The sequence below is a fragment of the Antechinus flavipes genome, chromosome 4 (assembly GCF_016432865.1).
Source record: "Antechinus flavipes isolate AdamAnt ecotype Samford, QLD, Australia chromosome 4, AdamAnt_v2, whole genome shotgun sequence".
NCBI lineage: Eukaryota > Metazoa > Chordata > Mammalia > Dasyuromorphia > Dasyuridae > Antechinus > Antechinus flavipes.
The window spans coordinates 173936714-173961489 of record NC_067401.1 but is presented as its reverse complement, the minus strand read 5'-3'; the positions used below and the strand labels follow the sequence as shown (position 1 = coordinate 173961489).

Genomic DNA, 24776 nt, shown 5'->3' with positions numbered 1-24776 from the left:
TCACAAATCCTGGTCAAAAGCACCCCTTTGAATTCCAATAAGAGATCCAGGATTGTCCTATCCCCCATTGGATCTGAGCCAACTTGGGCTGTCCCAGCCCCTATTTTAATGCTCTGCTTAAGCTTCCCAACCCCCACCAAGACAAACAATATAATGAGCTTCCATCAACTAAGGCTTTTGCAGATGGACCTTGGCAGTGTCCTTTACAGACAGGATCTTTCTGCCCACTGGAATACTGTTTCCAGTGCTATCTTCTCTTTACTCTCACCTATTTCCTTAACCAGACTTTAACCTTACTTCCAATCCCCATAATAAACCTCTTTTATCAATCTAGGTTTTCAGGTCTGAAATTCCTTTACAAGGAACTTCTTGTACCTCTAGAAGGGAGTTCTCCAAAACTCCCTCCTTGTGCCAAATCCCAAGGGATGCAGGGGAGCCAAACCTATCCTGAACCCCAAACCTGCCCCTAGACCTTTAACTCCCTGACTACCAGAAACCCTAATTTCATTTGGGTACCCCAAATCTAAACCTCATTGTTAATACCCTCTGATCCACTTTATTGGACCCTGGACTTCTTCTGATTGGTGAGAATTTATCTGATCCACCCTAGATGCTGAACCATCATTTTCTGATCATTTTCATGCCATGCTGCTACCACACTTTCTAATTGTATCTCAGAATACAGAAATCACATCAACACCACTCTGTAGGGTTTCTACTTCAAAACTCTGCTTCCCTAAAACTAGGTTCCCCAGTAGTGATTACTTGATCCTTGAACTTCCTTTGGAATATAATACTTTATTTTCATAAAAATGAGTTTCTCAAAAAAAAAAGTTTAAGTAAAACAATAAAAACTTAAATACCGTAAAACCTTTAGAACAGTTTCTTAATCTTGTTATATCATAAGCTCTTTGGAAATCTGGTGAAACCCATGGACCCTTTCTCAGAATAATGTTTTTAAATGCATAAAATAAAACTCACAGCATTATGAAAAAAATCAAGTGTGAGTGAAAATAAAGACATTCTTTCTTTCTAATTTGTGTAATTAGACCTGCTTTAAAGCAAATTAACAATGAAAAGAAAATTCCTCTACACATGAGTAGAATTTATCCTTTACATACTTGACCTTCTAATACTCTCACCTTTTTGCTAACTTTCTCTTCTGACCACAAGATTTATCAGAAGGTAAGAATTGCCTCTCCAGACTTTAAAAAAGTTAAATCCTCTTTCCATAACTTCAGCCTCTTCTGGCATTTTCCCTTAAGGAATAAGAGAAATCATGTCTAATATGATTTCATCATATCCACCAGATTCCAAAAGATTCTTGTCCATATTCAGCCCTTAATGAGGTACTGAACATTCTGAGCCAGATGATTAAAAGAAGAAAATTACTGGGCAGAGAAGAAGAGAATGTGGTCCTTACTGTAATTGAAAGTAACATAGGTCCTCTGATGATCCACCAGATCTTCATATTTTTGTTTGTCCCCCAGCATCTATGAAGAAATAGTACACAGAAGGGCAAGCTTAGAAGTGGGGAAGATATTAAAAGAAAAAAAAAATTCCTTGTCTCCTAGACACTACATCACAGAGTCTATTTTCTACAACCAACTATATAAAGCAAAGCATTTATGCTTTTCAATATTAAGGAAAGACAGTGTGTAGTTTTGAAGAAGACTTCCATTTTACTGACACGGGCCAAAGGTTGGCCATATGTGGAGAAGATTGGAAAAGGATGGCTGTCCAAAAGCTGTAAGGTGTGTAGGTGAAATTGACTTTAGAGACAGGGAAAGAATCCTCATAGCCTAGCCAAAGTGACAGAAGTGGGAATAAGGATGGGACATGGAGGTCTTTTTAAGATAATGAGGAGAGTAATGATGAGTACCATGATGCTCCCTTATGTTCAATTTAGTAAATAATTTCAATTCAATTCTGCAAGAATTTGTTAAAGGCCTATTATTTACAAGGTCAATGTGCCGGATGCCAGGGAAAGTAAAATTTTCAATTTCACAGTTATTGCCCCTAAGGACCTTACAATAGGAGAAAGAGGGAATGATTTGATTCAATTCAAAATTTATTAAGAGCCTACTGTATGCTAAGCACTATACTAGGTACCAGGGATACAAAGATAAATTTGAAACAGCCTCTCCTCTGAAGGAGCTTCTTCAGAAACAGAGGGACTCTTTCAAATTTGTCTTCGTTCAGCCTATAGGGTTCAGCCTATAACTAAGAATCACAGGGGTTCTAAGGGAAATCATAAAGTAGTTAATCTGCTCATCACAGTAGCAAAGATTGTATTGAATTGATTCTTGATTTCTGAGAAAGAGAAGGAGAAATGGTAAAAGGAAGGAAAAAATGAATAGGGCTATAGCAGGGCAGATTCCAGAATCACTACAGGTATCACTTTGGTCTGAGAAGGAGCTTGGCTATAATAGTTCAGCTAATGAGTGTTAGAGGTGGGATTAATTATAATGTTCTGACTAGATTTCTGGAGGCACTCAGAATGGGTCTTGGTTTCAGCAAAATAATTACCATGAGAATAGTCAGGAATAAAGTCCAAAGTCTTCATTGTCTCCTTCGTCTGGGGCCGGGCTAGCTTTCTGGGAGACCTTCAGATGGGTCTTGGTCTTAGTGGAGAAGTGAAGGAGACAGGACAGCCACCATGATGGTCTTTGTCTTCAAATCTGTCCTCTAGCCTTCAGTCCTCTGTCTTCTCTATTTATCTCAGAGTCTATCTTCCCTCCCAGATCTCATAGCTCTTATATACTCTATTATAAGTATATCATCATGGGTGTCAATCTTGTAGAATAGATGTCAACTTGTAGAACTATACTAAGTACATGTAAACTAGAGAATCATTATCTCAATTCCACTGAGTAAGATTACTTGTTTCAAGTACACTTGGCCCTCTACAATTAATACCCAGGTATTCCTGAGCCACAACTCTAGCACTTCATTCACTAAAACATGATACTGAATATCTGGTAGAGATTTTGACTTTGCCTTGATATTTTTTTTGTGACATTAGGGAAATAAACTTTTTTAGGGAAACAGTTTTCTCATCTGAAAAATGTAAAAATTATGTCTGAGTCCTCTTCCAAGTCTATGAAGTTATAAATAAGAGAAGGCATTCTATGTGAAGGAATAATTATAATCTGAGGCAGTAAACAGTTTAACATGTTCATGTGACAGTAAAAAGGAGACAGAAGATAAGGTCTAAAGAAATCTGGAAGATGAGATTTTTGAAGGACTTTTAAAGTCAGTCAGAGAAGTTTGGAAGTAATAGTGTAGGTAATGAGGAATCTGTAGGAGAGAATATGGTGGATTAGAAGATGAAGAACTTGGAGAAGGATAACCATTTTAGAGGTTTTTATAGTAGTCTGGGTGTGAGGTTATGAGGGATAGGACAAGAGTAGTGCCCTTGCAAATGGAGAATAAAAAACAAAACTGAGGGCCATTCTTATGGAAGTTATAGTTTAAAATCTCCATCCTGGAAAAGAATTAATCTGACACTATTTCTCCTTCTATAAAATTAGGTATTTCTGTGACACCTTCTAGCTCTGATATTCTGTGGTTCTTTCTGTGGTATATGCTCACACTTCTCATAGTGTGGTCCAGGGATCTCTAGAAGTCCCTGAGATATTTTAGGAAGATTTGCAATGTCAAAACTATTTTTTAATATTACTAAGACATTTTAATTTCTAACATGTTAAATATCAATAGGAAAAAGGAAAGAAGGAAACAAGCATTTATTAAGTGCCTACATGTGCCCAAGGCATTGGCTAAACATTTTACAAATATTACTTCACTTGATGCCCACAACAGATCTGGAAAATAAGTGCTTTTATTATACCCATTTTACAGGAGATCAAGGCAAACAGAAGTTAAGTGATTTACCCAGAATCACACCGCTTATAAGCATTTGAAACTGAATTTGAACTTGGGTCATCCTGACTCCAGGTCTAACAATCTATCCAAAGCTTTAGTCCTGAGACCAAAAAGATTGAGAAAACATTGGTATGTGGCAATTTTTGGAAGAAAAGGGGAAGTTTCCATCAAAATAGAAAATACCTCATGTCTTCCCTTAGTCTTCTTACTGTTGTCAGGGTACTTAAATGCTCCCACCCATCTGGTACAACTAGTTGAGAGTGACTAAATCAACTGGCAGCAACAGCTTCTGAAGTTCTCAATCTACAGATGGTAAGGGGGTCAGAAGAAGATTAAAGGGTTCCCTTTGCTAGCACTGGTTGTAGTATCTGTTGCATTGTCCATACATACATCTGAGTGGCAGTTCTGGGGTGAAAAGGAGCACTAGCACACCATTAGCTCAAGGCTGTAGGGGAGTAAAGAACTTGATCATAATTTCCTGGCAGAAAAGAGTGCTTGTAGTCACATACAGACCAGAGTATAAACCAGGACTGTAGTAAACACAGTTATCCATAGCTCATACCACCTTGGAAGAAATAAAAACATACAGATGGCCAGAATTAACTGAACAAAGATCTGAAGCTTCAACCCTGGGAGTAGAGCCCAACTTTAACACAGAGTTAAAAGCCAAGAAAAAAGGTGGCAAAATGAACAAATAAAAAAGAACTAAATTATAAAATTCCCTGTTCAGATGATAGGGAAGATCAGAACACAAACTCAAAAGACAGCAATAAGTCAAAACTGCTGCTCAAAGAAAAATCTGAATTGGTCTCAGGCCCAAAAACTCAAAAGGAATTTTAAAAATCAAATAAAAGAGATAGAATAAAAATGGGAAAAGAAATGAGAGTGAGGCAAGAAAATAATGGAAAAACAGTCAGAATCTTGGCAAAGGAAGCACACAAATCCACTGAAGAGAACTCCTTAAAAAAGCAAAAATGGCAAAATGAAGGGAAAAGAAATATGGAAATTCATTGAAGAAAAGAATTCCTTAAAAAGATAAATTGGCCAAATGGAACAGAAGCACAAAAGCTCAGTGAATAAAATAATTTTTAAAAAATTAGAATAGAGGAAATAGAAATTAATCATTGGTTCTATGAGAAATGAAGAGGCAAAAAGAAATAAAAAGAATGAAAAATAGAAGAAAATGTGAAATATCTTATATATAAATATAAGAGGACGTTGCCCTCTTCAACAATGAGATTACCCATGCATATATCTTATAAATTAAAAGCTATATAAAAAAAATAAAAACAAAAAATGAATCAGAAAAAAAAGAAAAGAAAAGAAATTATCAAGGAAAACTTCCCTGATACTCTAGAACTAGAGGATAAAATAGAAGTTAAAAGAATTCACCAAGCACTTCCTGAAAGAGATCCCCAAAAGAAATATCTTATTAACATATTCTAACATGTTAGAAATTAAAATGTCTTAGTAATATTAAAAAATAGTTTTGACATTGCAAATCTTCCTAAAATATCTCAGGGACTTCTAGAGATCCCTGGACCACACTATGAGAAGTGTGAGCATATACCACAGAAAAAAACACAGAATATCAGAGCTAGAAGGTGTCACAGAAATACCTAATTTTATAGAAGGAGAAATAGTGTCAGATTAATTCTTTTCCAGGATGGAGATTTTAAACTATAACTTCCATAAGAATGGCCCTCAGTTTTGTTTTTTATTCTCCATTTGTTTGTGTTCTGATCTTCCCTATCATCTGAACAGGGAATTTTATAATTTAGTTCTTTTTTATTTGTTCATTTTGCCATCTTTTTTCTTGGCTTTTAACTCTGTGAAATTTCTTATTTCACAAATGTGAAAATGTGAAAAACTACTGAGCTGGAAAATAGATTGAGAGGAGATAACTGAATATTGGATTGTCTGAAAACTAAGATGAAAAAATATATTCTAGACATCATCTTTTAAGAAATTATCAAGGATCATTACATAATTTAACAACAATACTATATGATGATCAATTCTGGTGGATGTTGCCCTCTTCAACAATGAGATGAACCAAATCAGTTCCAATAGAACAATAATGAATTGAACCAGCTTCACCCAGTGAAAGAACTCTGGGAAATGACTATGAACCACTACATAGAATTCCCAATCCCTTTATTTTTGTCTGCCTGTACAGGATAATTGTACACTATTCCAAAGTCCAATTCTTTTTGTACAGCAAAATAACTGTATAGACATGTATACCTATATTGTATTTGACTTATACTTTAACATATTTAACATGTATTGGCCAACCTGCCATCTGGGGGAAGGGATGCGGGGAAGGAGGGGAAAAGTTGGAACAAAAGGTTTTGCAGCTATCAATGCTGAAAAATTATCCATGCATATATCTTATAAATTAAAAGCTATATAAAAAAAATAAAAACAAAAAATGAATCAGAAAAAAAAAAAAGAAAAGAAATTATCAAGGAAAACTTCCCTGATACTCTAGAACTAGAGGATAAAATAGAAGTTAAAAGAATTCACCAAGCACTTCCTGAAAGAGATCCCCAAAAGAAAACTCCCAGGAACAGAATAGCCAAATTCTAGAGTTCTCAAGTCAAAGCAAAAATATTATAGACAGCCAGAAAGAAACAACTCAAACATAATGAAGCCATAGTCAACATAACACAAGATTATATATTACAGGACCAGAGGCCTAGGAATATGATATTACAGAGGGCAAAGGAGCTAGGATTATAATCAAAGATCACTTCCCCAGCAAAACTGAGGGTAAAAATTCACTGAAATAGAAGACTTTCAAGTATTCCTGATGAAAAAGCCAGTGATGAATTTTTTATTTTAAATTTAAATTTTAAATACAAGATTCAAGAGAAACATAAAAAGGTAAACTGGAAAGGGAAATCATAAGAGATTTTAAAAGATTAAACTTTCTACATAGGAAGATGATACTTTTAATTCCTAAAGACTTTCTCATTATTAGGACAGTTAGAGGGGATATACATAGACAGAAGGCATGGGTGTAAGTTGATTATGATGGTATAATATCTTTAAAAAATAAAATTAAGGGGAAAGAAAGAAAATGCATTAAGAGGAGAAAGGAAAGTTAGAATGGGTTAAATTATCTCACTTAAAAGGTGTGCAAGAACTTTTATAGTGGAGAGGAAAATGGAGAAAGTAGATGGGAACACATAAAGCTTAATTCTCATCAAAATTGACTCAAAAATGATGAAGAATGAAGTGATCAAAACTAAAACATTGTATGTAGTAACAGTGTTATTGTAACAATGATCAATTGTGAAAGATTGAGCTTCTTTGATCAATATAATAATTCTAGTCAATTCAAAAGAAGTCATGGTGAAAAGTACAAAGCTATCAAACTTACTTGTCAAATTTAAAAAATGCTCTAAATTTCTTTTGATTAGAGAAATACAAATTAAAACAAATCTGAGATACCACTCCATACCTTTCAGATTGGCTATTATCACAAAAAAGGAAAATTATCACAAAAAGGACAGCTATTGGAGGGGATAAGGAGAAATTGAGACACTAATGTATTCTTGGTGGTACTGTGAACTAATTCAACAATTCTGGAGAACAACCAGGAGAACTTTGTACACAGTAATAGCAATATTGTATAATAATCAACTGTGAATGACAGTCTCAACAACACAATGATTCAAGACAATTCCAAAGTTTATGATGAAAAATGCTACCCATCAGAGAGAAATGATGTAATCTTAATGTAGATTTTAATCTTTTGTTGTTGTTGTTGTTGTTGTTTACTTTATTTGTTTTGCTGTTTGGGGAGTGGGAGTAGGTTTGATCTTGTTTTCTTCCACAATATGACTAATATGGAAATGGTTTACTTGTCTCCTGGATGAGGGGAGAAGAATAGAGGGAAAGAATTTTGAATTCAAGTTTTTAGGGGAAAAATAAAATATTAAATATATTTTTTAAAAGATAGGTAATAGGATGTGTGAGTATAGGTAGGCCTTAAGCCCAGGTTTGGGCATAGCAGACTTCACTGTCTAGCATAGATAGATGAAGGGCAAGTAGCCAGGCAGTTTTTGTTACATAAAGTGTGATAATCTTATCCTATTCCAGCATAGAATAGTACAGTGGTTCTCAAACTCTTTTTCTCAATATCTTTACGGTATTAACAACTATTGAGAATATGTACAAAGAGTTTTTTGTTTATATGGGTTACATAATAGATATTTATCATAAATAGAAAAAAAATTAATTTTAAATTTGTAGACCCTCTGAAAAGATTTCAGAGACCCTCCAGGATTCACTGCACCACACTTTGAGAACCACTGGAATAGTATAATGTACTCATTAGCTATATACATACCCTGTGTTCTCCAGTTGTGCTCGAGTAATACACCAAGGGACAACATACAAAACAGGAAATGCTGAGGAGAAAACACAAGAGGATTTTAAAAGAATTAAGACCAAATCAATTGTTTGCCATTTTAGCTAGCCAGCTCAAAATATGAGAAATGCCTAAGGCCCACAAGACTTTTCCCCTCCACCCACCCTTTGTACAATTAAGAGTTATCTCCCAATGGAATTGGATGACTCCTAAGCTAATGATAATAATATCCTGAGACATAGCTCTGGATATCTTTCAGTAGAAACTGGAAAACTCTATCAAGGATGATGTAGGTAAAACTGTGAAGTTAGACTGGCTGATTTCTATGACCACTTCCTAGACCTAATATTCTATGACTCTTTGTGGGGTTACCCAGAATTAATTCTTAATTATATGACAGATATATTACAACTCAGTGGTCAATCAAAGAAGGAGATAGATACCCAGTTATCCCTTCAAAATAAGGGGAAAATGTAAAGGAGACATTGAACTTGCCTAACAGCCTACATCTCTTTGTGTAGGGCAATACTAGAGTCATTTTACCCAAAGTCCTGAAGTCTTTCTGGGGGAAAAGTTAGTATTTGAACTTGTCCTTAATGATCATCTAATGAACATTGGGTGTTCAGAATTTTTTTTAACCAACTTCATTCTTGTCTGTGGTATTTTCTCTATATATATCCTAAATCAGTAGACCATTTTAAAATCTCATTCTCCTAAATTTCAGTGGCAGAAATCTGGACACATGGTTTACTTACCCCAGCCTAGCAAAATATATCTGGGTAAGAGACGTTTCTGTGATAGCACCAAAGGTCCCAATAGTGTGTGCAGATATATACCTTCAACTAAAAGCCATGAATAATTGGCTCCAACAAAGTAGTGCACAAGAACTTGTGCAGTCCGACAAGTAGATAAAGACTATACAAGGAAGGGAGAGAGATGTTAGTTTTTATCTCAGTGTCAGAAAAAGCTCTGGCAATGTGCCCATCAGGATTAAGATAAACAACTGGACTTCTCAAAAATTATTTTTATTTTCCCTATTTACATGTTAAAAACTTTTTTTGTTTACATGTTCATTCATTTTTTACATATTTTCATATGAAATGTGGGGAGAGAAAAATGAGAACAAAAGGGAATAACCATGAGGGGGAAAAAAGGTGAAAATAGTATGTGTTAATCTGCATTCAATCTCATAGTTCCTTCTCTGGATGCAGATGATATATAACCCAAATTTCAACTCCACTCCACCTCTGTTATCTACTACTGGTATGACCTTTGGTAAGACAACTAACCTCTCTGAAAAACTATTTTAGTTTCTTTTAACTCTGAATTCTTTGATCATTTTAGCTTATTTCTCTCTAACTCCAAACTATCTACCTCTCCAGATCAATCCTAAATTATAAATGCATACATATATTTGTATACACACATACATACATATATATAATATATATATATGTATATGTGTATTATTTATCCACCTTACTGCTTTTATCCAAAAGAAGCAGTGATGAATAAAAAATCCCAAGAGACAGAGTTTCTGGATAATCGTAATCAATTTATTAACTAGGCTAGCTAATAATCAATAAAGTAAAATTATTGCTCTCTCCTGACAACCAAAGACTCAACCACAGATATCACTGAAAGCTTAAATACCTTTGGGAAAGGAGGTGCCCCTTACAGGTAAAAATCAACTCTGATTGGTGAACAATTAATGAAGAGGTAGACATATTAATGAGCAGTGGGCTAAAAGTTTTCAGTTCCTGCTGAAAACATGGTTCAGTCATGAGACTCAGCAGCCCAGCAATCAGAACAAAAGAATCCATCTCTATCCAAACCATTCTGGTTGATTTTCTCTTTCATGAACTGAGTTATTTCAATGGAAGAATGCAAATGTGGAATTAACTTAGATTAGAATCAATTCACACCATAAAGTAAGACTTCCTAGTTGGGTGGGGTCCCATTCAAGATCTTGGAAAATGTGCTCCAAAGATTAGGCCAATCTCAGGTATCAGCCTTATCCTTCAGAGACTGTATAAAATGACCTACAGTCATTTATAGGGGTTGGTGCCTGAATGAGAAGATAGAAGGGGAAAAAAACCTTTAATTCTAATATTTGGTCATTAATAACTTCTCTCAAATCATAAAAGGTCATGAGCAATGGAAGGAGGGGAAGAAAAATATATTCTTTGAATGAGAAGAACAATATTTCATAAATAATCATTGACTTTTGTTGTTTGAAATTGCTGGCATACCAAGCACTTTATAATGTGACCCTAACCTACATATTTAATTTTAACCCATATTACCCTTGCCAAATTATAACTTATAATTATCACAAACATTCTTTGATCTAAGATCTTATTGACACTCTTTCATCTGTTCTAGAAAACCTTTTCTCTCCTCCTACATCCTATTATGTCTACATTTGTTTCACTACTCAAAATCCATATCCTCTATAGCATCTTCCTTGATAAGTACAACTTTTTATAGACCAATAGTTATGCTATAATTGGGGGAAGGGGGAAGAGGAGAGTGTCCTGAGGAGGAACAGAACTTGAAGCCTAAAGACCTGCAGTTTAAACACTAATCCTGAATGTATATCTTGGGACAAATCACATTAACTTGAAAAGTCTTGATTTCCATATCTATAAAATCATAGGATTAAATCTCTGTTCCTTACCAGCTATGATTTTCTATGATTGTTGCCTCCACTGAAGTATCATCCATATTATATATTTAGTACCTCATTATGAATCTTTTCATATACATATCTCCTTGATATTTTGTATCCTTCATAGGACTTACCTTGAGTGACTTACATAAAATAGATACTTAATAAAGTTTTTTAAAGATGGTAATGGTATAAGTTACCTCTGACATATAGGACATCCATCCATTTTCATCATCTGGTCTTTTTGAGTAGGAATCTTGAATAATGATATCCTTCATCAATATAGACAGAGCCCGCAGCATGAAGGAACCAAACAAATTCATGTGGATATAGTTACGAGTACAGTGAATTCTTCTAATGGAGGAAACAAAAACATGAATGGCCCTTAATAATGACTCAGTTCCTTCCAAGAGATATTCTCTTATATAATATTGAACCTCCTAAGCATTCAATCAAAAAGTATATATTAAATATCTACTCTGTGTAGTATACTGTTTTACATGCTGGAAATAGAAAGAAAGGGTCCCTGACCTCATAGAACTTATATTCTATTAGAGATATAATGTGTAAATGTGATTGATAGATAGTTTGACTGACTAAAAGGTCATTTTCCTCATGATTTGAGTCTATATGTTTTGGCAAGCCAGTTCAAAAGGCTAGTAGAACTAGGGGTTGGGTGGAGCAACTTGACCAACTCTCACATGGTTTCAATATTTCTATTATTATGAAATGAAACCTGCTCTAGAGTCCAAAAGATGTATTTAAAAGATGAGGTTTTGGCTTGAGATAGGTAATAAGCAGGGAGAGATCACTTCAATGACACATTTAGTTGTGAGATCCATCATTAGAGCTTGATTATGTTTATTTCCTGGGAAGTTTGTGATAGGAAGAATGAAGAGAAAGAAAGACTTGACCAAGTAAGATTCAGAGCAGTGTCTCCCATCCCAGGTACTGTTGTTTTTTTTCTTTTTTCTTTTATTTATTTTATTCTGAACTTAAAAATAAAACAAACACTTCCATAATATAGGATAATAGGGAAAAAATGCATATGAAGCTATAAATCGATTATAAATCTATAAAGCTATTTCTTTTAAATATATTATAAAGTTGCCATGTAACTTTCTTTTTTTCTTTTTTCCCCCCTTTCTTCCCAATAAGAGATTTTAGACCCAATTAGACTCTGGTTAATAACTGGTTAATATTGAAAAATAGCATAGGAATAGATCTAGTTACAAAAAACCAAAGGGATAACTCTGAGGAATCACCTACAGATTTTATCTTTTCTGGAGAGATTTAAATCCAGTGCAAGTCAAGTTGACTTTAGAATGCATTGTTTCCAATAATCATGTAACATAATTACTTCATAAATTTAACTTCATAGATACATAAAGCTCTTTATCCATATAGAGCTGGATGGGACATTGAATCACAGGATCATAGTATTTAAAGCTAGAAAGAATCTTAAATACTATCTAGTCCAGAATCTTCATTTTATAGAGGAGCAAATGGCAGCCCAGAAAGGAACATGATTTGCTCACAACTAGTGAGTGAGGCTAGAGGACAAATTCTTGTCCTCTAGGATATGCCTTTTGATTTCCAGTCCAATTATTTTTTTTACTGTATTGCCCTGTGTGTCATTACAAAGTTGAGACTAAACAAAGATCTTATTCAGGTAATTTGGAGAATCATTTATGACTTTGGGGATCTGCTGTTTATTGTTAAGACTACTGAATGATTCATACAAAGAATTCCACTATGAATCCCCACTCTTTCATTCCTCTGTGACCTCTACTCCTGACTCTCTGTACTTCTTTCCCTATCATGTCTCAGCAACATTCTCATCCTGAAAGATCTCTTTACCCCTTTGACATGGAAATTCTTCTTCCCCTGTACCCCCTTTCTTTGCTTGGTCAGGTCTGCCCAGAACCTTAATTTCAAAGAAGGGCCCAGATCAGCTGTGTTTGTTCCTTCGTTCTTCTACAGACTCCAATCCTGATTCTCCAGATTTCTTCCTTCACCATGATCCTAGTTGAAACTGTCTCTCTATCCACCTCCCTGCCATATAAACCCTACCTCCATCTCCATTCCCCTCCTCCCATACACACCCTTCTTCTGCTTCTTTTAAGATTTCTTTTATATGTTGTCTTTTCCCATTAGAATTCAACTTCTTCCTATGAAGGGACTGTTTTTATTTTTATTTCTAAGAACTTGATAAATATTTGTTGTCTTGAATCTCAAAGTCTACCATGAATTTTTCAATAGACTTGTCCCTTTCTAGAGATTTTCTCTGAGGTCAGTCAGATAACTCCAAATAGTAATATAACAAAAGAAGACAAACATATATATTTAGTAATGCTCCCCCAAAATAGGAAATCTCACTTACCTGAGACACAGGAGAATGATAAGAGCTAAGAAGAGGGAAATAAGTGAGAGAGAATATCCCAGGGTATATATTATCTGCAAAGTTGAAAGCAATGTGTAGCGCTCATCCTGTGTATGGGGATAAAGACAATGAAGATTAATGGTAAGTGATAAATGGAATCATGGCCCCATTGTAAGTCTGTGTATCCTCTTCCCCAAATCTCCTTTGTCCTAAGGTAAAAGGAAGAGTCCTGGGGATCATTGATGCTTGTTGTTGATCAAACTCTTTGAGAGGAGAAAATCAACAATCACAAATGGAAGAATATAACCCAACAGTGTAAAAGAAGACATTATGTATAATTGGAGATACACATTAGATCTAAAGCTGTTTCCACACATTCTGGATATTATGAAGTACTATCCCATGTTTCCCCAAATATTACAAAAGATTCATATGTGCTAAAAGGTAGGAGACTTATGATAAGACATTTTAATGATCTAGAATTTGCTAAGAATACCTTATAAGTTCTTGATTTGCCTTAATAGTAATTTCATCTCTAGCTCTGGTGAGGAAGCAGTTAGGGGAACTGTTACTATAGAATTAACTTGGACCAATGAAGAACAACCTTATTGGTAAAGTAGAATTATCAAGAACTTTGAGAGACTATAACTATATAATCTTGGAATACATAATAGTAAAAAAAAAAAAAAAAAAAAAAAAAAAGAATCCTACATATCATCAATCATTTATCTAAATTTTCAGAAAACTGATTTTATTCTTATAAAAATTTAAACTGATATCTTTTATTATATCACCTACCTTTTCTGATATTTCTTTCTTCTTTCTTGAGCCCCTTCCAGAAAGTCAAAACTTAGAACCAAGATTTTAAAAGGGAGTGGGGAAGCAAAACTAAGTAATACCTCAACCAATTCTAATATTCTATTCCACACCCAAAGTTCCCATTTCTACTAAACATGAGGGAAATACATTTTATTCTTTGTTCTTTGGGGTAAAGCTGGGTCATTGCAATTTCATAATGTCCATATATTTTCCTTCATGTTCTACTTACTTTACTTTATATAATATAAAATATTACAATATGTTTAGCTGTTTCCCTTTTAATAGACTTAAGGGATAAATGTTTACCAGTGGGATCTCTAGGGCAAAAGTTATGGATATTTTAGTTACTTTGTTAGCAAATTCCAAATTATGGGAACCGTTTTCAATCGATTCAGAAAAGATGCCTATGAACCCATAGCAAAAGAAATAGAGTACAACTCACAATGGAAGGGAGAAGGTAAGCAATATGTTCTGAGAAAAAAGCTTTGATCTAAATTAGAAAAACATTCATATATAACTTCAGATTTTTAAGGGTATGTAAAAAAATAAAAGATGAAAAGGAACACACACAAAGATGGCAAAAGAGAGATAGAAACTTGGCTGTGGTGGATATAACCTCTGATCTGCATCCAATGCTAATTTATAATGAACCAAAACAGAAAAAATGAACAGCTAGAATTCCTGCTTAGGTGTGATACCATCTGCCAAGAAAGAGGTGAATTTCTTCATTTGCTATTTTACTTTGCTCTCTTTAGCAGAATTCTTGAGGAAGGGAAAAATAGATATATAGGAAAAAATTATAGCTCCAAAAAAAGATGAGGAGTAATAAGAAAGCTTTGGAAGAATCCTAGTCTCTGGACCTGAATAATTATATTTCAAGATTTTCAAGGTATGTGTAGATATAAACTCAGAATCACTATCTATAATCTCTGATAGATAACTCTTTGAAAAATTTCAGTCTTCTACTTGGCAAATATCAGAAATTTTTAAATTGCTTTAAATCTCACTTAAAGTCAGAAAGCAATGTGGGAGGGGAAGGTAAGGAGAAGATGAAGAGAAAGTATTTTTTACTTTTTGACCTTAAAAGTTTAATGTCAACCAACTTTTTTTTACTAACTCATTTAGAATATTAAAGCCAAAAAGGAACTTTAGAGATCATCTAGTCCAACTCATTTGTTTTTCAAATATAAGAGACTACAGGAGAACAGCTCTACCACTGTCATGTAGCAAATCTACATGTGGTCTAGGGTATTCCAATCTCATCTACTGGTTATTCTTTATCCTGCTACTTGACTTGTTCACATATTTAATTTTATCATTCAGATCTCTAAGGAAATCCAGAATTGTTTTTGTATATTTCCTCATTGATATAATTTCACCATATCTTTCAATAAATCAGATAAGTCAGTGTCCCCATCCATGTATGTCAAATATTATTTAACTTTCTCCATGTTATTTATATTCATTTTATATTCAATTCCTTAGTTTTAAGTGATTAAGTATACTAGTTACCAAGTAGACAATGTATCAATAATAAAATCCATATTAAAATAGGGAATTTTAAAAATAATTTTATCAATGAGAAATATCATAGTCCTGACTAATTTCAAACCATGTGTAAAGGTAGATGAGTTCACTCCTAAGAATACACTCCTACACTAATTCACTAATTATAAAAAAATAAATGCTATTCATTAGAATCCCTTTTATCCTATTCACAAGAAGGCTATAATAGTTTCATAAAGAAAGACAATTGCTCCATCTTCTTTATCTTTATCTTCTCCAGCTTTTCTTCTTCCATGACAGAAAAAAAAAATCTTTTCAGCTGTGATCAAGACATAGCTCATAATTATCTCCTCATAAAAATAATTTTGTTTCCTCATAAAATAATATATAAGAAAAATTTTATAAGAAAGAACTTATTCTTCATCTTCTTTTTCTCTGTCTTTTCTGCATAGATCCAAGATAAATTTGAATATTCTAACTACTTAGGGAGAAGAACCTAATAGATTGATAGTTGTAATTGTAACTCCTAGTTTTCTCCTCCTAAAGAAAAAAAAAAAAGAGGCTTTTGGAGTACAAAATAGAACATTATATCCAGAGACTATAAGTGGCACAAAAAATTACTTTTCAGTAGTTATATTCTCATCTATTATAATGCCAAGATCTTGCTATTAAAGACCTTTTTTAAAAAGTAAAGCAGCAAACTATGTCCAAAGTGCTATCAAACTGTACATGCCCTTTGATCCAGTAGTGTCTCTACTGAGCCTACATCCCAAAGAAATCATAAAAAAGGGAAAAGGACCCACGTGTGCAAAAAATGTTTATAGCAGCCCTTTTTGTATTGGCAAGGAAACTGAGAGGATGCCCATCAGTTGGAGAATGGCTGAATAAGTTATGGTATATGAATGTTATGGAATATCACTGTTCTATAAGAAAGGATCAGTAGGATGATTTTAGACAAACCTGGAGAGACTTGCATTAACTGATGCTAAGTGAAGTGAGTAGAACCAAGAGAACATTGTGCACAGCAACAAGATAATGATCAATTCTTATGGACTTGGCTCTTTTCAACAATGAGATGTTTCAGGCCAATTACATTAGACTTGTGATGTAGAGCTTTCTGCACCCAGAGAGAGTGGGGACTACTATATCAAATAGTATTTTCACCTTTTTGTTGTTATTTGCTTGCTTTTTGTTTTCCTTCTCATCTTTTTTTTTTCCCTTTTGATCTGATTTTTCTTGTCCAGCATGACAATTGTGGAAATATGTATAGAAGAATTATACATGTTTAACATATATTGGATTACTTGCTGTCTAGGGCAGGGGATAAGGGGGAAAGAGGAAGAAAAAATAGTGGAACACAAGGGTGTTTTCCAAGAGTGGATGTTGAAAACTATCTTTGCATATATTTTGAAAATAAAAAGCTATTATTTAAAATAAATAAAAAATAAAGCAGCTTATTGTTACCTTTTTTTAAATTTCTGGTATGGTCAATCAAAAGTTCTGCTAGATTAGTGATATATATGAAAACTTTAATTTCCTCTTGCTGTATTAAAATATATTTAGTGAATTGCACATTGGTTATGATGATGAAAACCCTATACTTCTCTCCTCCAAATTTGCATGTACATATGACTGTGTTTTATGGATTGTTACAACATATTACAATGCTAGCCTACACTCACAAGCATGCATAGAGCCTGTGCCTACATCTCTGGGATGGACACAACCTAGTTGTATTAATAATTCAGGAGAGCAATAGAGAGATGGAGTTATTACCACTAAAAGGAACAAAGCTCACATTTTGTTTGAAGCTGAAGTTTTCAGAACATTCTGTGACATACTGCCAAATGTCTGTAGAGTTCTCTAGAGTCTTCCAAGTTCCCCCAGCCAAGCAATGTCTGTATACTCTTCCTGGGCTTTCTGAAAATAAACAGAACTTTAGAAAAAAAAAAACCAATGCATACAACTTCATGTTTGCTTCAGATTTTTCAATCCCCTCTATCATTCCCCAACAGAGGTATAGAAAATCTCAGAAAAGAATGTTTCTTATTTTTCTTTCAGTGATTCATTAAAGCATCTGCTGTTTTTTTTAATGGCATATATGTATATACATATATACATACATATATATTTATACAATTTATGTATACATTTATTTATACACATATGCATCTGCATTTGAATATTTATACATGCATGTATACATACATACATATTTTCCAAAGCTTCTAAATTCAGTAGCACAAACCAAGTCCTACCAAGCTTTTCTGTGTTTGTCCCTCTGAGTGAGAAAGACATGTGAATTAATAAAGTCCCTCTTTTGGGAGAGAGAGAGAGATAATATAACCTCACATTTAAGTTTCGGGTTATTTATCCAGAAGCTTTTGTATTTTCCTAATGCACGATTCATTCATTTATAGCAAATATTTGCTCAGAATATGATGAAAAAGTTTATCTAAAAAGAAAACTCATCATAAAAGTACAAACAGAAAATAAATAAAAATTTTAAATTAACAATGCCAGTTCACTGGCAGAGGAGGAAAAAGTAGAAAGAGTATAAATTCACCCAACCCCAATGTGGCACTCTCTATGCAGGTCACTCCTTAAGCAGCACAATATTCCAGACAAGGTGCCAACTGACTATTACCTATTCAGGTAGAGGTAGAAGTTTTTTTTCCTTACAAGCTAGCTGTTGGCTTTGACTTCTGTGTATTCAACCTGTCTCTTATTCTATCTATGGAACTCAAAATGTCTTGGACTTCTCCATCCTCTGTGAATTCCATGTCTTCTGATTTCTACTGCATGATTCTTTTTTTTTTTTTTTTTTTTGGATGCAAATTTTTTTAATAATAGCTTTTTATTTTCAAAATACATACAAAGATATTTTCCACATTTACCCTTGCAAAAACACATTTTACAGATTTTTTCCCTTCCTTCCCTCCACTCCCTCCCCTTGACAGGAAGTAATCTAATATAAGTTAAACATCACACATGATTCTTCTGTCCCTCCTTCCAAATGAGAAAAGCTATATATTTTATGAGCTTTCTTACTGATAAAGAGCTAAACTAATAATAACTTGTATCTGTATAGCAAGAAGCTAGGTGGTACAGTGGATAGAGTGCTGGGCCTAAGATGGGAAGACTAGCTCTGTGACCTTGGACAAGTCACTTAACCATGTGCCTCAGTTTCCTCATCTATAAAATGAGCTAAAGAAAGAAAGAAATGAAGAAAGAAAGAAGAAAGATAGCTAGGTGGCTTAGGAGATAGAATACTTAGGAGATAGCCTAGAGTCAGGAAGATCTGAATTCAAATTTGACCTGAAATATTTATTTATAAGCTTAGTGACCCTGGGCAAGTTCTTTGTCCTGTTTCCCAATTTCTTCAACTGTAAAATGAAGATTATATTCACATCTACTTTCCAGGTTGTGATGAGATCAAATGAGATATTTGTAAAGCAGTTAGCACAGAGCTTGGTATATAGATGGTGCTCAATAAATATGTTTTTGTTTTCCTTCAGAAATGGAGAAATTGAAACAGTAAATGATAAGAAATGCAGACAGGCAGGAAATAAAGTTCCATGATCTACTAGTAGGGTTTGGCTACAACCTGGTTTTTATGATAGGAAATAATATGAAATAGGGCTGAAAATCTTGGTTTCACAATAGTGTAATACCCTAGTTGAGTAATAACTGTGCACACTATGGTCCTCCATTTTCACCTATCATGAATTTGAATAAACCATCTTCCTGCTAATCACTTTCTTTCGGAAATTTTATCTTTCTTCAAGGCCTGGCTTTAGTTTATTCTTTTTTTTAAAAAATGTGGGAGGTGGAGGTAAGAGGTGGTGTTTCAGAAACCAGAAATGAAGAAATTTCAAATAAGCACAATAACCAAGGATTTCCACTACAGCCAGAAGGTAGAAGCACAGAGCAACTTTACAGCCATGTACCCACTGATACCCAGCAGAGCAGAATCCAATAGAGACAAACTCCTAATGAAGACAAGCAGGGAACAAAGCCAACAGAGGTCTTACATTGACACCACAAAATATAGCAATGACTTTGCAGTGTAGGAGGAATGAGTTGCCTCTCTAGATGTAAATTCTAATCATACACATTGTTTAAGTGTGAGACACTTCATGCATATTCCTTTTATGTGTACTATATTATATATGTCAAATTATATATAAGATCAGAATTATATTATATTATGTATATATTCCCTATGTGTGTGCCCTGACATATGTATTCCCTATGTGTTCACTTTTTATACTGATATGCATATTTGTAAACAAAACAGCATATGCTAGATTTTTTGAGCAGATATTTATTGCTATTTTTCTTACTATGTTATTTCATTAAATATTAAGGAAGATCTGAGTTCAAATCTAGCCTTAGAAGCATATTAACTCTGTGACACTGGGCAATTCACCCTCTGTTGGCCTCTGTGTCTTCATCTATAAAACAAGAATAATAACAATAACTTGCTTCCCAGGGTTGTTGCGAGGATCAAAAGAATTAATATTTATAAAGCCCTGAGCACAGAGTAAACACTATATAAATGTTAGCTAGTATTAATTATTATTTTTATTTTACTCCAGACTAATTGAGTTCTCTGGATGACTCTTAAAAACTAACATATGGATGGGAATTTGTGAATTATGGCACATAAAGAGATGGGAATCCACAGAATACCTCTTAAGAATCTAACTCAGAGATTCAGGGATTGTCCCAAGTGCTATGTATTAAAAAAGATAATAAGCAGGGTTTCCATTTCTTCATTTAGAAAATGAAGGTCCTTTTCAACCATAAAGTTCTATCATTCTAACTTATCTGTTTTCTATGTTTGGATTTTTCTATATGGACTCTCTTAAGTAAAGCAATCCTATGTCATCTGTATTGTGGATTGCTGGATAGGCAAATGAAAGTATAATAATAAAAAAAAAATGTTGATTTCTTTGATTACCAGCTGTTTCTAAAACCAACACTAACATTCTTCTAAATATCACAATTAAATCAATGTGATAACATAATAGTCTAATTTTCTTCCTGAAATCAAATTTGAAATATCTTCAGAACTTTTCAGAATATTTTTAGAAGCTCATTTTTATTTTGTCCTGCCTGAAACTTTGCAACCACCCAAGATGTACCAGGCACTTTGAAGGATTTTGGAAGATGGATAAAACGTAGCATGTTACCTTCTTGCCACCAAGGTAAGTATGAAGGACAGGGAATAGAGACATTTCCTGGAGGTGAATGAGGCCAGCACGCATATCTGTCAAATGTTCCATTACAATACACACCTGGAGGAAAGAGAGACAGAGATAAATAGATAGATAGATAGATAGATAGATAGATAGATAGATAGACAGACAGATAAGACAGAGACAGAAAGAGAGAGAAAGGGATACACAGAGAGAAACAGAGAAAGAGACAGAGAGAGGTGGGAAGGGAGGAAAGGTGGGAGGGAAAGGCAGAGACAGAGAGATAGAGGGAAAGGGAAGGAGGAGGAGGGAAAGGGAGAAAGAAAAAGAGAGAGGAAGGGAAAGGAGGAGGGGGAGGGGAGAGAGAAACAGAGGGAGGGAAGGAGGGAGAGGGAAAGAAAGAAATAAAAGAAAAAAGGAAGGAAGGAAGGAAGGAAGGAAGGAAGGAAGGAAGGAAGGAAGGAAGGAAGGAAGGAAGGAAGGAAGGAAGGAAGGAAGGAAGGAAAAGCCCAAATTAACTCATCAAATAAACTTTATTAAGCATTTACTATATTGGTAGGAACTGGGGAAATTGAAAGATAGATAACAATCCTGACATGCTTATATAGGTTTATAAAAGTTTATAAAGACAAGACAAGGAATTTCCATTCTAGTTTTAGAACAGCAAAGTCCTTCCTGTCGTGACCCAGTCTGCTTGATGTGATCACCCATCCCATCTGTGTATAAGTATAGATACAGCAACTGTTAGGAAGGCTATTAGAGTGAGAAAAGGCCCCAAGAAACATACCAGAGAATAGGTAAGGGTGTCATCAAGGATGCGGACTGTTGTGCTAAGCCCGTGATACAAAACCTTTAGTGTTCCAAACCTTTAACTACCCTCTATAAGCAAGACATTGAGTTCCTGAGGACACACGGAAAGACATATAGGGAAAATCTCCCAGAATACCATATTTGATCAAATATTCTCTAATGAAGAGGTCTCACCTGGTTCTTTTTCTCTTCCTCTTTCTAAGGATAACCAGATCTTCAAGCAGCAGTTAGTTTAAAAAAAAAAAGAAAGAAAGAAAAAGAAAGTGCACAAACCCACTGTCTCAGCTTTTTCTACTTTTAATGACTACTCATTACTGACCTCAGTGTAGGAGAAAGGCTAGTCCCCTTATTTGTGCTATTGGCAGGAGCTACTGCTTTTTCTGTTCCTCTTTTTATTCCTGCTCAATTGCTTTACCTCCCTAATTATCATTATAGCTGATGAGTATAGATAAGGAGCCAGTGTGTACATAATAAACAATAAAATAGATCCCTGGCAATCACCTCATTTAATTAGATCAGCATAGAATAAGTTGAATAAATTGAGGCATTTTTCTACACTTAGCAAGTTAATCAGAAAGCAATCAACTTTTAACTGCCTTGGAAAATTGCTAAGGTGTGAAGCATCCTAAATAAAGTCCTGCAATGACATTTGGCAAGTTCTTTATTTACAAAATGTGTGTGTGTGTGTGTGTGTGTGTGTATTTCTATTAAGAAGATTGAGGATTTCACTTAATTACTTCTCTTTGCATGTGTGGACAATCTTTGGTCTGCATAAAACACAAGGTCTTTTCTAGTCTGCTAGATTCAATTAATTCAACAAATCAAGTACCTGATATGTTGATAACATAGTTCATTATAGCAGAGGAGAGGGAAGGTTTACAATGTGATATCTAGTAGGATTATGACACATACATAGATAACTATAATATACAATATTATGTGATAAGTATAAACAAGGGGATGCTAAAAACAAACCATGTGAAATGGAATGATGTTCCTAACAGGATTATCAGAAAAGACTTTATATATAAAAAAGGAGATTTTAGGAGGAGAGAATGGCTTTTTGAGCAAAGGAAGGGAAGAAAAAAAATAGGATGTTTTCAGGGGAGTGGAAAGTAGTCTTGTTTAGTGGGAGCAATTATTGTGGATAATATTGAAATAATTAAAGGATAAAGGAAATCACTATACAGTCCCCCAAAAGTCAGACAAAGGAAATGGAGCTACATAACTCATTTATATGCACATGTATACACAGAGTCCCTGATCTCAAGGAGCTTACAAATTAGTTAGGGAGGTGGCATTTAAATAATTACATATAAACAAGAAATATACAGGATAAAATGAGGACTGTCTCCAAAGAAAGGCACTGAGGAAGACTGGCAAAGTTTCTTGCAGAAGATGGGATTTTAGCTAAGACTTCAAAAAAGTAAAGAAAATCATGAGCCAGAAATAAGGAAAGACATTATTCCAGTCATGGAGGACAGTTAATGAAAATGCCTAAAATTGGAAGATAGAAATTCAAGTTTAAAAAGATTAGTGTAATTGAATCACAGAGTACATGATAATAAGTGAAGTGTAAGAAGATTGAAAAGATAGGAAGTGTCCAAATAATGAAAATTATGGTCATGGGGAATCACAGCATTTATAGTTAAAAGAGACCATAAGAATTATTTATTCCAACAATTCATTTTACAAATGAAAAACCTGAGACTCAGTTGGGAAAATGATTTGTCCAAGATTATAAAAGCAGTAAGCAGCAGCAGTTTTGAGAATTGTCCTTTGGGGACTGTTTGCCATCTAGGGGAGGGGGTGGAGGGAGGGAGGGGGAAAAAAAATCGGAAAAGAAACGAGTGCAAGGAATAATGTTGTCATTATAAAGTAATCATGAAATTAAAAAAAAAAAAAAGAGAGAGAATTGTCCTTTGGTCCTCTGGCTTCAGATGTTCTACTCCCTCCTCCATTATGTCACACTATTAGCCCTGTTATTCTGTATGTGCCATGAAAAGCCTCCAGGGTGCTTTGTTTACACAGATAACTCAAGGGAGAGAGAGAGATGTTAGAATCCTAGTGTTAACTCAACTTGAAACAAGGTAATAACTCAAGGGAGATGTTAGAATCCTAGTGTTAACCTCAATGGAACTGATACAATGCTTGTGTTCACACCTTTAGAGAGCTCATATAAGCAAGAAGTATTTAAATACTCATTGGAGTTCATAAGTATGGGAGATTCACAAAGTTAACTCTGTAACTTTGTGAATTCACACCTCCCTTAATCCCTCCCTCAGACTAGGCATCAACCTTTTACATCCAACATAAATAGAGCTTCAGTGAGCCAATAAGAGTTAGTTCAGCTGAAAAGATTGAGAGGGAAGCATCAAGTCAGTTCAGAAAGAAGCCCTCTCTCGGAGGCAAGACAGATTCATTCCATCTTTCACCTTGGTGCTGGCTGGAGTTTTAAGAACACCACATTTTGGTGCCCAACGTGGGGCTGACAGGCCCCCTCAGTGGATTTCAGTGGGAAAGCCTCCGATCCTGATTTCAGTGGAAAAGCTTCTCATCCTAAATCCAGTGGAAAAATCTTCTCAATCCAGAAATTAGGGTGAGTACAACAAAGAAATTTTGTTAAAAGAGTTAAAGTAGAATTTCATCTAAGATGGGACAGATGTTTAGAAAACAGCCTTCTGTTTCTGTTCAAGGAAAATGTTTAGAGAGCATTGTCAAGCTTATGAAAAGCCAAGGTTTGATTATAATTTTGCAGCAGATCACTGAACTTTTAGAAACTGTAAAGCACATATGTCCTTGTTTCTCTATGGACAAAGAATTGGATCTAGAGGAGTGGAAATTAGTAGGAGAGGATCTTTGTCAATTCTACTATAAAAATGGACCTGACTCAATTTCCAAAGACAGATTTAATACAACTGGCTTTAGGAAATTTTATAAGTGTTAGAATAAGGAAAAAGAAGAAGGAGCAAGAGGGAGAGGTGCCAACTAAACTAAGTGAAAAGCAGGAAGAATCAGATAAGAATGGAGTTAAGTACAATTCTGAATGTGATACTTCACAGTAGGAGGAATTAGGTCATTCCACATCTCATGACCCTCCCCCCTCAATTAACCCTT

General features: G+C 34.5%; 1 protein-coding gene across 1 annotated transcript in view; it reads right to left on the bottom strand.

The window, feature by feature from the left end:
• GLP2R (glucagon like peptide 2 receptor) overlaps window positions 1–24776 on the bottom strand; it is an 88896-nt gene that overhangs the window by 44401 nt on the left and 19719 nt on the right. The window contains exons 3-9 of the mRNA XM_051995546.1: window positions 20844–20948; window positions 17444–17565; window positions 13321–13427; window positions 11138–11291; window positions 9022–9181; window positions 8246–8306; window positions 1424–1493 (exon numbers count right to left, since the gene is read on the bottom strand). Of these exons, the coding sequence (XP_051851506.1) occupies window positions 1424–1493; window positions 8246–8306; window positions 9022–9181; window positions 11138–11291; window positions 13321–13427; window positions 17444–17565; window positions 20844–20948 (779 nt within the window). The remainder of the gene's footprint in view (window positions 1–1423; window positions 1494–8245; window positions 8307–9021; window positions 9182–11137; window positions 11292–13320; window positions 13428–17443; window positions 17566–20843; window positions 20949–24776) is intronic.